The 13,817-nt window shown below is 45.6% G+C and overlaps 1 protein-coding gene across 2 annotated transcripts in view; it reads left to right on the top strand.

The window, feature by feature from the left end:
- Positions 1–12,076, top strand: part of LOC311100155 (ceramide transfer protein-like) — a 39,988-nt gene extending 27,912 nt beyond the window's left edge. For both annotated transcript variants that reach the window (XM_084140939.1, XM_084140938.1), the window contains 12 exons: positions 2,314–2,421; positions 2,519–2,654; positions 3,543–3,626; positions 3,838–4,088; positions 4,232–4,318; positions 4,443–4,535; positions 5,166–5,261; positions 5,440–5,572; positions 5,720–5,790; positions 5,922–6,050; positions 6,293–6,422; positions 9,712–12,076. In XM_084140939.1, the coding sequence (XP_083997065.1) occupies positions 2,314–2,421; positions 2,519–2,654; positions 3,543–3,626; positions 3,838–4,088; positions 4,232–4,318; positions 4,443–4,535; positions 5,166–5,261; positions 5,440–5,572; positions 5,720–5,790; positions 5,922–6,050; positions 6,293–6,422; positions 9,712–9,839 (1,446 nt within the window). In that variant the 3' untranslated portion in view covers positions 9,840–12,076. The remainder of the gene's footprint in view (positions 1–2,313; positions 2,422–2,518; positions 2,655–3,542; positions 3,627–3,837; positions 4,089–4,231; positions 4,319–4,442; positions 4,536–5,165; positions 5,262–5,439; positions 5,573–5,719; positions 5,791–5,921; positions 6,051–6,292; positions 6,423–9,711) is intronic.
- The last annotated feature ends 1,741 nt before the right edge of the window (positions 12,077–13,817 follow it).

The following is a 13,817-nucleotide window of genomic DNA, read 5'->3' on the forward strand; positions in this document are numbered from 1 at the left end:
CTGTGATGAGGCCCTTCTGTCCCCCTCGCTCTCCCCCCCTCATTCTCTCTCTCTCTCCCTCTGATCACTCTTCAGACTCACAGCAAAGTGTCAACTCTCCCTAGAGAAAAACAATCTGGGGAGGGCTGAAATGTTTTCTTTGTTGATATAGTAAATCATATTTTGTATTGCTCTATCCTACATGAGTAAAAATGGTGTGTGTGTGTGTGTGAGAGAGATTTGTATGGAAAGCATACCAGATTTTTGTTTTTACTTTTGGTTCTCAAGTTCCACGTCTGTACTGTAAAATATTATTATCTGTTAGTACACCTAGAGAGACAGCTGGTTTCAAATAACCAGACCACATCACACACACACACTGCAAGACCACACACACACATTGACACACACACACGTTTTAATACTGTAGCTGTGTGTGTATAAGTTCCATCCAGACTCGGGGCATTGCACATTTATTCTTTCTCCCTCTCTTTCCTCTCTCTCCTCTTCTCCCTCTCTCTCCTCTTCTCCCTCTCTCTCCTCTTCTCCCTCTCTCTCCTCTTCTCCCTCTCTCTCCGCCTCTCCCTCCTCCATCTCTCCCTCTCTCTCCTCTTCTCCCTCTCTCTCCTCTTCTCCCTCTCTCTCCGCCTCTCCCTCTCTCTCCGCCTCTCACTCTCTCTCCGCCTCTCCCTCTCTCTCCGCCTCTCCCTCCTCCATCTCTCCCTCTCTCTCCGCCTCTCCCTCTCTCTCCGCCTCTCCCTCTCTCTCCGCCTCTCCCTCTCTCTCCGCCTCTCCCTCCTCCTCTTCTCCCTCTCTCTCCTCTTCTCCCTCTCTCTCCTCTTCTCCCTCTCTCCAACTCTCCCTCCTCCATCTCTCCCTCTCTCCGCCTCTCCCTCCTCCATCTCTCCCTCTCCCTCCTCCATCTCTCCCTCTCTCCACCTCTCCCTCCTCCATCTCTCCCTCTCTCTCCGCCTCTCCGCCTCTCCCTCCTCCATCTCTCCCTCTCTCGGTCTCTCCCTTCCCCATCTTTCTGTTGAATGTGTTTGTGTAGACTGATATCAAACACACCGCTTCTTTGATCCTGTGGGTTGATTGTCTTTTATCAACCAACCAGATAAGAAACTGCATTATATTCAATAGCAGCTCTGTGATTTGTCAGATAGCGGCTGTATTGTACAGTCATTGTAGAAATGGGTACAGCTGAGAGGGCGACAGTAGTGATGAAAGCCCTGGTGGAGGCAGGAAAATGGTTACTCCCAGTCGTTGACCGATAGGACCCTCTGGGTGGCTGATGCAGGGCCAGGCAGCAGCCATGGGAACAATCTGCCATCTGGTGGTGATGAATGGAAGCACATGTTTTCATCTTCGTTGAAAATACTTAACTAGGCTACACGCTACATGCTCTGTTCCACTTGAACCCTTAACCCTCTGGTAGGCCCCACACAGTGTCTGTACTATTTTCTGAGTGCTATTTCACACAGGGTGAATCACTATGTCCTCTCCAGACAGAGCTTCCCTCTTTTCCCACCTTGCTCTCTCGCTCACTCCTCTATTTTAAGTGTATCAGGGTTATGTAAAAAGTCAAGAGAGCTGTAGAGGCCAGAGGGCTTCCATCCTCAGTTAGAGGAAGTCACCTGATACCGCATTCTGTTGCCACGGTCACACTGTTGCTGTATCGAGGTCATAGAGAACTCTCTGTGTGGTCAGGGTGATGATGTTGTTGCACACACACAGGAGTGGTTGTGTAATGGTGAGAGAGGATGTGATTCTCATTTAACCTAGACGTTGTTTTTAAGTCAAATATAGCGGTGGTACAACACCCTCTCATACTAGATGTATTAGCTAAGCCTTGTTTACCAGAACTGTGAACATATGAAAAGACGTGAATGACATGTACAAAGAAGAGTATGGGACAATGTAATTGATTCATGACTTGTCAGAAACACATGAAGTGATTGGGAGGGAAGGATAGAGGGAGGGATGGGATACATGGAGAAAATAAATAGGGATGGAGAGTATTTAACATTCACCTCATACTCTGTCCTAGTGTGACAAGTAGCGGTGAAGGTGCTTGTGGATCAGTAAGTTTACTAGCTGAGTCTTTGACTGAATATACCATGGGCCTGTCTGACTGTGTGACGGTGAGTTTAGATGTGTTACATGTGACGGTAGATATAGTGACATGATATATGGTGATTGTATGTCACCCCCCTTGCTGCGGCTGATTGATGCTTAAGACACTTAATATTGTTCTGATGTGTTAAGTTGATTATGATGTCATCTGTTTTCAATATATACTGATCTGTTCATGTCTCTCTCCCTCCCTGTGTCTAGGCTGAGTCTGGGTATGGGTCAGAGTCCAGTCTGAGGAGACATGGCTCCATGCTGTCTCTCACGTCTGCTACGAGCGGCTACTCCGCCACATCCACATCCTCCTTCAAGGTGAGACTTGACCTAACATACACACACACATACACACACACACACACACACACACAGAATGTTTGCTGACCATACGTTCCTCTGTTTGGGTCCGAAGGGTCACAGCCTGAGAGAGAAGCTGGCGGAGATGGAGACATTCAGAGACATCCTGTGCAGACAGGTGGACACGCTGCAGAAATACTTTGACGGCTGCTCCGACGCTGTCTCCAAGGACGAGCTGCAGAGAGACAAAAGTAAGACGATGAATTCATCAATGGATCAATCAGTCAATCAATCAGATGCTTATGTCAGACAATAAAATCTTAAGTGCCTGACAGCCACAGGTCTACGATCCTTTGTCTAACCGTGGGGGAAGATACTTCCACATGCACTCTGTGACAGCAAAACCAATGGGTTCCTTCCTACTTAATGTTTAACTTGCAAATGAACAGAAAACACAACAGCTACCTGAAAAAACAATGACAAAGTACCACAAATGCCTCCAAAAAATATTTGGTGTTGCCAGCAGAAATGCTATGCATGTGTGTGGATCATGAAAATATTTAGAGCTTTGGGGAAACATTTGCAGAATCTTCAACGGAATGTGTTCCGTCAGCCCCCTCATTGAGATGCAGTCATTTCACTCTCCCTCTTAGTTTTTCTTTTTTCCTTCTCTCTCTCTCTCCCTTCCTCACTCTCTCTTTCTCTCCCTCCACCCCCCCACTCTCAACCTCTCCCACTCTCTCTCTGCTGCCTGAACATTTGCTCATGGTAGAGTTTGTGCTTTGTCACCGTGCTGAACGACGGTTCTGGATGACCACAAACAATCAAAGCGTTCCTTTGTTACCTATCAAATCCTTCCCTCTTTCCCTCCTCTCATGTCTCTCCCTCCCTTTCCCCCCCCTCCCTCCACCCTCCACCCCTTACTCCTGAAGAAGAGTCCAGGCCATTGTTGTGGTTCTGAAGACAGTACAGTAGAGTTCTGTTAGCGTGCCGTGCTGGGTGGTTGCGTAGGAGACTCTTTGCACTACTCTGGCTTTATTGGTGGCTCTTTGCAGGGGCTTTGTAGGGACTAGTGTACTACTGTATGACGATTGCTGATCTCTCTCTTTCTCTCTCTCGTTCCCTCTTTTTCTCTCTAGTTGTGGAGGATGATGAGGAGGATTTCCCCAACACTCGGTCAGACGGAGAGTTCATCCACAACAACAACGGCAGCAAAGAGAAGCGTGAGTACAGAAGAATCACTTCTATAGAGTTCAACCCTTTGAGGCTATTCAAGTGTTTTTTTAAACTAACTAAAATTAAAACAATTTGTAGTCCGTGTGTGTGTGTACGTAGTAAACATGAAATACGATTTGTGTCTGAAATAAATGTTTCAAAACACAGAGCTATGTTAAAACATCAATTTTTACACACACATTACTCTCCTCTGTGCAGTGTTCCGATCGCTGAGCCCTAAAGGCATCAATGGGATAGACTTTAAGGGCGAGGCTATCACGTTTAAGGCCACCACAGCTGGGATCCTGTCCACCCTGTCCCACTGCATCGACCTGATGGTGAAGAGAGAGGACAGCTGGCAGAAGAGACTAGACAAGGAGACGGAGAAGAGGAGGAGGATAGAGGAGGGCTACCATTCTGCTCTCTCTGAGCTCAAGAAGAAGTCTCACTTCGGAGGCCCTGATTACGAGGTGAGAAGATTGGGTCAGTTCTAAGATTGTTTTGAGCCAGGTGAAAATACATCTGTCATTCCCATTCTCAGTAGGTAATGAACGCCATGTTACTCTTCCCTTGTCTCCTCCTTCTTTTCCTCCTCCCTCTCTTCTTCCTCCAGGAGGGGCCTAACAGCCTGATCAATGAGGATGAGTTTTTCGATGCCGTTGAAGCAGCTCTTGACAGACAAGACAAGATGGAGGAACAGGTACATGTGCAAGGGCAAACAGCCTCAGCCTCTATTGATAGAGAATAAATCAAATTCTATAATAATAATGATAAGTCTTCGTATTACCTTGAGTGTTTTATCCTGGCCGTGTGTGTGTGTGTAGTCTCACACCGAGAAATCGAGGATACAGAGGTCCAGTCCAGTTCCCCCAGGAGATGTCTACTCCACCATAGGATCACACAGATTCGCTGACAAGGTAATTCACCTCACTTAGTCCTGAACACGTTACTTTTACTCTCTCTTCCCCTTACCTCACTCTCTCTTTTTATGGTTTATGTTCTCTTGTGTTCCTTCATCATCCCTGTAGCCCCATAGTCACTGCCCTCTGATAGTCACTGCCCTCTGATAGTCACTGCCCTCTGATAGTCACTGCCCTCTGATAGTCACTGCCCTCTGATAGTCACTGCCCTCTGATAGTCACTGTCCTCTGATAGTCACTGTCCTCTGATAGTCACTGTCCTCTGATAGTCACTGTCCTCTGATAGTCACTGCCCCTCACTGCGCTCCTTGGCAGAGCAATAGCAACCCCTCCACCACTGGCTGACTTACTGCACTCCCCCCCAACAGGCATCTGTCTAGCATGATATTATTGGTTGCCACCCTGAGTCACTACACTATATTTAGCTAGCATGCTTTTGTCTTTGTCTGTTAGTACAGAGATTGACTGGCCTTTGCAGTTTGCCTGTCATAGCTGCTACATCACCACAGTACAATTGGTGGTTTGTCTTTCCTTTAACACATTTGTGTTTGTCAGTGAGCTATTATTTCAATCTGACATTTAACCCCATCTGTCCCTCCTGTTCCTCTTCCTGGTTGTTTTTGATAGGTGGAGGAAATGGTGCAGAATCACATGACCTACTCGCTGCAGGATATGGGCGGAGACGCCAACTGGCAGCTGGTGGTGGAGGAGGGAGAGATGAAGGTAGGAGAGAGGGAGGAATGAAGAGAGAGAGCGAGGGATGATGATTTGATTTATGAATGTGCCTTATGTGAAAGAAAGAAAACCTTTGTGTTGCCAGCACTTCAACTAAGCCATTCTGTCTTCAATCACATAGTTAAAGTAAAGTATTAACCACGGTACCCCTCTCTGTTGTGTGTAGGTGTACAGGAGGGAGGTGGAGGAGAATGGCATTGTCCTGGACCCCCTGAAGGCCACCCATTCTGTGAAGGGAGTCACGGGACATGAGTTGTGTCACTACTTCTGGGACACGAACGTACGCAACGACTGGGAGAGTAAGTTTCATCTGAACAATATAATACATACAGTGGAGCAGTATTTTTGCAATGTTCCTTATTTCTGTAGTAATGTTTTTGAATTGAGTCATTTAGTGGACATGTTCTACTCTGTTTCTCTGTCCTTCTCTCTTTTCATTTATTCAGCTACCATTGAGAACTTCAACGTTGTGGAGATGTTATCAGACAACGCTGTAATCGTCTACCAGACACACAAGGTAAGAGGGAACACACACACACAATCTTTGGGCTCTGAGAAGAGATTGGGGTTTTTAAAGGAAGGAGACAAAGCCAAAACATGAAGACTTGTGATGTGCAGTAAAGCATACATGTGAACTGTCTGTTGCAGAGGGTGTGGCCAGCATCCCAGAGAGATGTGCTGTACTTGTCTGCTATGAGGAAGATCCTGGCTAACAACGAGAATGACCCAGACACCTGGCTGGTCTGCAACTTCTCTGTGGACCACGACAATGCCCAGGTCATTTTAACTATCCTACCGCTTATGAGCTCAAAGATTTTGGGACGTTGTATTGATTAGTTAAACTCTTATTCAGGTCTATCTTTGGCCAGGTCTCTCTGGCAATAAATATTTTTATCTCAATGAGACAACCCAAATAACAAAATATTGATAACAAAATGAAGGTTAATTAAAATATTCAACCAGGTAAGAATCTCCTATGCTTGTAATTGATCTTCCTCCATGTCGTTGTCGCCCTGCAGACCACCAACAGGTGTGTTCGCGCCAAAATCAACATTGCCATGATATGCCAGACCCTGGTGAGCCCACCAGAGGGCGACAGAGAGATCAGCAGAGACAACCTTACCTGTAAAATCACCTATGTGGCCAATGGTGAGCTCACCTCCTTAACCACTCTAATAGGCACTAGAGATGGCCATGCTAGAACGGACAAAATAAGCAGTATTACAATAGCCATGTAGTACATTGCCAGTAACTATGTATTCTTCAATTAGGATTTGAGTAACTTGCGTTTCGGAATAGTAAGTTTAGGGTCAGGGTTAATGTTAGGCAAGCCAACAAGAGGCAAGCTAGCTATTCCTGCCTCCCCGCGGTGGAGTTGCTTGGGTAGCTTTCTTGTTTAGTATATGTAGCGTTAAGTCGCTTGGTTATTCTAAATGGACCGTGCTGCGGTCAGAGGCTAGCTAGCCTAGCTTAGACTAAAGAGCATCCTGGCTAACGTCAGCTAGCATGCATAACTTCCAGTGAATTAAGCTTATTAGCGTTCCCCAGCGCTATGACAACCCCATTCCTATTTTCATTCCTGGAGTTGGAGGGAGTAGAGAGAGCGGGGCTTGCGTGCTCCTCCAATGAAGATGTAGCCCCCGAGCAGCTGCACCGCTACACAAAAACATAGCTGTGATGACAGTGGCCCCACGTTTTATTACAGCAAACGGGGTACTAAGTCAGCCGGGCTTCATGCAGGCTATAAAGTTTCACAGAAGCACAACGTGTTTTGGAAGTTTGTCCATGTTTAATTACCCTCTGGTACCCCGCGTTCCATGGTGTTCACGGGGTTCAAGGGGTATATCAATCTCCCCAGCGTGGGAGTAATAAAAAGGGCGATTTGCTCTCTGTCCAAAAGGAGGCACCTCTCCCCCATAGGTGGCTTATCAATGGTGTTTATTGTGGATTCCTGCCAGTAGCTCACCAGTCCCTATGAGGTGTCTAGGGATACAGGTTATGGGCCCTGAAGGCGATTGGTGGTTGGTAGCAGAGTTGACGGAACAAGCAGGGTTGGACACGACCATGCTATTATCCCACATACCGTCTCTGTGGTTCATATGAACCCTGAAATGAGCGGTCTTTCTCCAGCTTGGCGCTTTTCATTCCTGGGAATTAGATTTGATTACGAATCACCCCTATCGGTTACCACAGAAGGGGTCCGTTTTTTCAGAGCTGTCTTTCCCATGCCCAGCTAGGTTACAAGGCGCTTTGTTGCCAGTACCTATGACTGGTCGGTAGGGTAACCTCCATTATGTTTTTTTCCCCTGGGTCTATTTAAAAAAAATTCCGGAACGCATCTTACCGCCTAAACCGAGTGAGGCTCGTTGTCACTGATCGCCGGAGCCCTTGTACCCAGAGTGGGCCAGGCTTTAGGCAAACCTTGGTACATAAACAAAACAATTTCAACCCCAAGTTCCACAGCGTTCACGGGTGTCAAAAGTATTGTCTCCCGCATGTGAGTTCGATGAAAAGTGTTCCTTCTCCACATTCAGACACACTGTTTGCAAGAGTGGTGGAAATGGAAGAATAACCAATCTCTCCTAGTCCACAAGGTGGCGTCACACCCTTTCAGATGGCACTTCACGGGAAGCTCGCTGTCTGCTCCGACCAATGGCACGCATGTGAAGTGTCTCCCTGGATCATGTGAACAGTGACGTCAGGGTACAGGCTACAATTTGTTGTGCGTCCCCCACGCTTCTGCAGCGTCACCACGTTGGCTGTTCCTGAGGCCTCAGCACCCGTTTTGAGGGAGGAAATATCCTCCCGTCTCCAGAAGCAGGCAATCCGAATGGTTTCTATGTCGAAGATCCAGGACGGCTGGTACAGGACGGCTGGTACAGGGCGGCTGGGCCCCGTGTAGCTCAGTTGGTAGAGCATGGCGCTTGCAACGCCAGGGTTGTGGGTTCGATTCCCACAGGGGGCCAGTATGAAAATGTATGCACTCACTTAACTGTAAGTCGCTCTGGATAAGAGCGTCTGCTAAATGACTAAAATGTAAAATGTACAGCCGGTATTTCCTGGTTCCGAAAAGGGATGGGACTTTGGGTCCCATTCTAGACCTACGTGCCCTCAGCAAGCACCTCAGTCTACAAACTCAGAATGCTCACGAGCCGCTGGCTATTACAGCTGATTGGCTGGTGGCGGTGGAGTCGAGGGGTCAAGTGGTGTTATACACATCCATGCTACTGTCCTGTATTCAGTCTCTAGACTTCATAAGAAACCAGAAAAAGAGCTGTCTCACTCCATCTCAGCGCATTCCCTTTCTGGGTCTAGAGCTAGACTCACTTGTGGCTCCCCGTTGACCCAGGCAGCCTTGGTTCGCTGAGATCATTCGCCTTTTAGGCGGGGACCAGTGGCAACTCCTTTGTGCAGGGACCTGTTGTCCCAGGAGCCCGGGAAGGTTTGGCAAGTGAGGCTGGAGATTTGGTTCCTATGGGCCTGGCCCCTGAGAGTGGCAATCTGATGGCTAGAGGTTTACCTCCGAATGTTATTGCTACCATTCAGTCTGCAAGGGCGCCCTCCACAAGAGGGCTGTATACGTATAAGTGGCAAGCGTTTGAGCTCTGGTGCCAAGATAAAGGACTTAGTTCCTACAGGAGCTTTTCAAGCAGGGACGGGCATTCTCCACGTTAAGTGTACATGTATCTCAGTCCTGGTTATGCGGTTATCCCACCCCCTGGTTGTGCGGTTCCTGAAAGGTGTAAGTCAGCTCAAACCGATCTCTAAACCTACATGGGACTTGGTGCTGGTTTTGGAGGCACTGTGCGCGGCCCCCTTTGAGCCTCTGGAGTCGGTAGATCTGACGATCCTCTCCTACAAAACCTCTCTGCTCATGGCTTTGGCCTCGGCTAAACGTTTTGGGGACCTCCACGCGTTATCCGGTACTCAGTTTGCTCGGGGCGACTCTAAGGGGATGTTTCGTCCAAATGTGGCCTTTGCCCCAAAAGTCATGGCTATGTCCTACATGTCCTTAGTTTTTGAGTTGTAACTTTTTCACCTCCTCCTTTTGCTTCTGAAGAGCAACAGAGGTTACATGCCCTGTGTACGTTGCGAGCTTTACTTGCGTAGATTGAACGGACCCAGGATATCCGGATGTGTGACCATTTATTTTTGTCTGTTTTACTAATCCAACTCCCAGCATGGCACTCCCTAAGCAGCGTCTCTCCCACTGGCTTGCGGAGGCTATTTCTCTAGCATATAGCAGCAAGGGTTACCTAGCGGTGTATGCACCCGCTCCACCAGGGGTGACTATAGGAGATATTTGTGCTGTGGCGAGTAGTTAACTACAGAAATGTTCTTCGTTTGACAGCCCTAATTAAATATGAAGGTGTTGTGAATGAAACTGTTCTCTGTGATATCCTGTGTAACATGTATTTCCTCTTCCTGTCTGTCTCAGTGAACCCGGGAGGCTGGGCTCCTGCCTCAGTTCTGAGGGCTGTGGCCAAGAGGGAGTACCCCAAGTTCCTCAAGCGCTTCACCGGCTACGTCCAGGACAAGACAGCCGGGAAACCTATCCTCTTCTGAGTCTCACAGGACTCACAGCACCCCTGTCCACACAACTGACTGTTCCGAACATTGCAACCCAACTCTAGCTAGCACTCATGCTAAGTGCTAGGGTACAGCTAGGCCTTTTTTAGACTAGCTTCCATGCGAGCTCTCTTGCTAGGTCTTCAGCTAGCTTAAATGTAAGCCCTCATGCTAGCGTCAATGCTAGTTTCCCATTCAATACCTCATGCTAGTTTTTTATACAAGCTCGCTCCTCATGCTAGCTCTTATGCTAGTTTCCTTTGCTAGCTCTCATGCTAGTTTCCTTTGCTAGCTCTCATGCTAGTTTCCTATGCTAGCACTCATGCTAGTTTCCTATGCCAGCTCTTATGCTAGGTCCTTTGCTATTTCTCTTGCTAGTTCTTATGCTAGCTCCCATGCTAGTTTCATTAGCTAATGCAGAAAGACCTATAAGAATAGCCAAAATGTAAATTGTGTTCCCTTTTCTGGCAGAGATATATTAATTTAATATATACATGTAAGTATGTGTTATAAGACATTTATAAGAAAGCAATTTAAGACTGGAAGACAAAACATTACTCTATTTTAGTCCTGCTTTTTGTAGTCGTCCTTTTTTAAGAAATTGAGTTTGTTCCTATTTCGTGTTGATTTAGCTTTTTATAATAATCAGTGATGTTACAGCTTATTCTCATGCTGCTAATTTTCTTAGTACGACAACTTGGATTGCCTTTTTTCCAGAATGATTGTCTTGTTTGAAAGAAACAAAACAATGACAAAATTCCAGAGGGCTGTCATTGAACTATGATCTCTAGGACATAAGACTTTATTTTTTGTTTTGTCTCTCTGGTGAAAACACCACTTTGCTGGTGCTGATGGAGGGACAAGACTAAAAGTTATTTTATTTTCAAATGTTGAAAATGTATTAAATCTTCACATTTCTTTATTTTGGGGTTGTACTTGGGTTTCAATGTTGTTATACTGTAGCAACACAATTTCGATTTGGGATTTTAGATATCTGGATTATAACTGTATATAATGTCGTCAAACATTTCTGCTTCACAACCAGCTGTAAAAAATGTTTGCAAATGCTTTTTGTGACTCAATTGACTCCATATGCCTTAGACTGGGGGAGATAATACAATAGGTTTTGGGTAGGGGAGAGGGTGCTGATAGACAGTACACCCATATGAAATCACTAGAGACGTGCCAAGGGCCTAGTTCCAATGCCTGATTGTCGTCCCTTTCTCTCCTGCCTTCGTTGAAGTAAATCACAACCCTGATATGACTGAGTGGAAACCTGAAACGTGACCCTTATCCAATCAGGATGATGTCAGGGCAGTCGTTAGTAGGAAGGGAGGAAGTAAGGAGGTCCTTTTAAGGCATTGGTGTCAAACTCATTCCATGGAGGGCCTAGTGTCTGCGGGTTTTTGGTTTTTCCTTTCAATTAAGACCTAGACAACCAGGTGAGGGGAGATATTTACTAATTAGTGAATTTAATTCATCAATCAAGTACAAGGGAGGAGCGAAAACCCGCAGACACTCGGCCCTCCGTTTAGACAGTTTCTACATTTTACAGCAGACAGAAGCTTTGTCGCCTGCTGGGTACTTCAGTGAAAACAATGATGGTCTCCACATAGTGAAGACCTAAGTCTTTCATTTCAGATAGGCTACCTATTTATATGAAAGTAAGGGGTTTGGGGGTTAATACGATGTCTAATTCATTTCATACCCCTTTTAATTCAAACATTGTGATATTGCAATCAGCAGAAACTGATTTTCACCGAAGGCCAGCTCATTGGAGGAGCTATATGCCAATCAACTTTTCTGTCCAATGGAGAGATTGGTTCAAATCCTTAGAGGATGATGGTGTGAACTGTATGCTGGCTTTCATTCCAAGTGATCCTTGATTTGGTCAAGTGATTATAGCTTTGTATGTTCACCCCTTTGCGAAGAAGTCCAATAAATTATTTCTACATTGATAGCACAAGTAATGTATAAAGCCAAGTGGAGAAATACCTGGTTAGAAAGACATTTCAAAGGCTGGTTTCCCAGACTCAGATTGAGCCCACTTCTGGACTAAAAAAGCATGTTCTACATACATTTTCCTGGAATCAGCATAATGTGGGTCTGGCAAACTGTCCCAATAAGTTGTCCCTCTCCTACGAATTACATTTGTACTGAATGTAACATTTGGGGGAAATCGTGTAAATAAAAATGGTCACACTAAAGCTGTTGCGATTGACTTAAAACCTGAACTGTGAAATTGTGGCACTTATTTAGTCCTGTTTGGTGTGCCTTGAATCATTGTTTTCCCCATTCTCTCACAATCTAAAAACTCAGGATTTCACTGTAATTTATACAGAAAGCCAATCAGTCAAGGTACTGATTGGAAACAAATAATGCATTAGTGTTTGTTTTTGTGACAAAGTACATGTGAATAGAAAACCAGTTGACAGTGACATATGGATTCCAACACAAGCCATAAGGCCAAGCATCCCAACAATCGATAGAAAGCCACTAGTGAGCTACTTTACTTTTTTTTAACAAATGGCAAACATGAAACCTTGTCATTTTCCAAAAAAGTTAATGTAAAGTTAATGTCTCTTGTTGGAACTAATTTGGGTGTATCTTATATTATGGTAACATTCGGGCAATTACACTCCAGACAACTAGGTGCAGATAAATGGTGGTGGTAAACACACATCAGGTGATGTGGGTGTGTGAGCTCATGGTTCTTACCGCCAGGAGTGCACACACACATTCTGAAATAGCATTTTTGCACCCCAAGTTTTATAAGTATGGAGAAAAAAAATGTATGCACTCACTAACTGTAACTGTAAGTCGCTCTGGATAAGAGCGTCTGCTAAATGACTGAAATGTCAAATGAATGTGATCCAAAACCAGGCAACTGTGTGCTTTAGGACCATGCAGACGCCTCCGAGCGGTCGGGTAGGCTGTTTGGACCTCACAGACACCTAAAGGCAAAGCTTCTGAAAGGCTGGCTGGACCAGCTCAGGAGAGTTGAGCATAGGTCAGTGTATGCTTTGCGCTCTTTCACCGAGTTGTAAAAGGAACAGAAACTGGCTACTCTTTAGTTGACTGATGTAGCTGGCAAGGTAACTGCTGTTTAACTTAACAGAAGAAGAAAAAAACGAAACTAGTGTTTATTCGCAGTGCTGAGCTAGTATTGTAACTGACATGTAACTTCAGCTAATGTTTCATCCCCTCTTGACTGAGGTGAATGAATAAGCTATGCTTGTGAGTAGCTACCACAGCCAGGTCAGCTCTAGCCTCTAGTTATCTGTCAGATAGGGATTATTACTATCTAACAGCAGTTGTTTGTATGGGCATGTTTTGTAGCCTTTGTTTTGTCATGTTTCAGAAGTAAATGAACTTGGCAAGCTTTCGCCAGTTGATGTACTGTTAGAAAGAGAGCTGGCCAAAAGTTGGCTTACATTTGCTATTATTTTTGCCTCAATCAAACTAGACCTGAGTCAAACGATGAAACCATCAGCCAAAGGATTGAAGATTGATATTCTGATGTTTTTTCAGTGCAATTTGAGTTGTATTACTCAGTATGTCAATGTAATGTTATTGATCTGTCAGTTTCCCTAGCTAATTCCCTACTTTTCACAGTGACACCGTAATAAACAGCTCTAACATTACAGGCTTCACTGTCATGGTGCACAGTAGAGGTCTGCACGGGACCGATTTCTTCATCCCGCACCCGCTGGCTTTCTGTCCGACTCCCACCCGCTACTGCAAGAACTGGTCCCAAACCCAACTGCAGTCCCGCAATATAATTTAAGGCGTATATGATGCAGCTCACTTGCCAGCCATGGTCTCAGCAATTTTGCGCCCTATAGGCAATATCAAATGCGAAAAATAACTTAAGAAATAGGTTAAATTACCAGAGATTCTCACATGGCCCTTACATTGTATTACTGGTCTATATCAGCCAGTTTGCTAGATGTAGCTTGAAGAGCGCAGAGTTGG

The sequence above is a fragment of the Coregonus lavaretus genome, assembly GCF_964263955.1.
Source record: "Coregonus lavaretus genome assembly, chromosome: 24".
NCBI lineage: Eukaryota > Metazoa > Chordata > Actinopteri > Salmoniformes > Salmonidae > Coregonus > Coregonus lavaretus.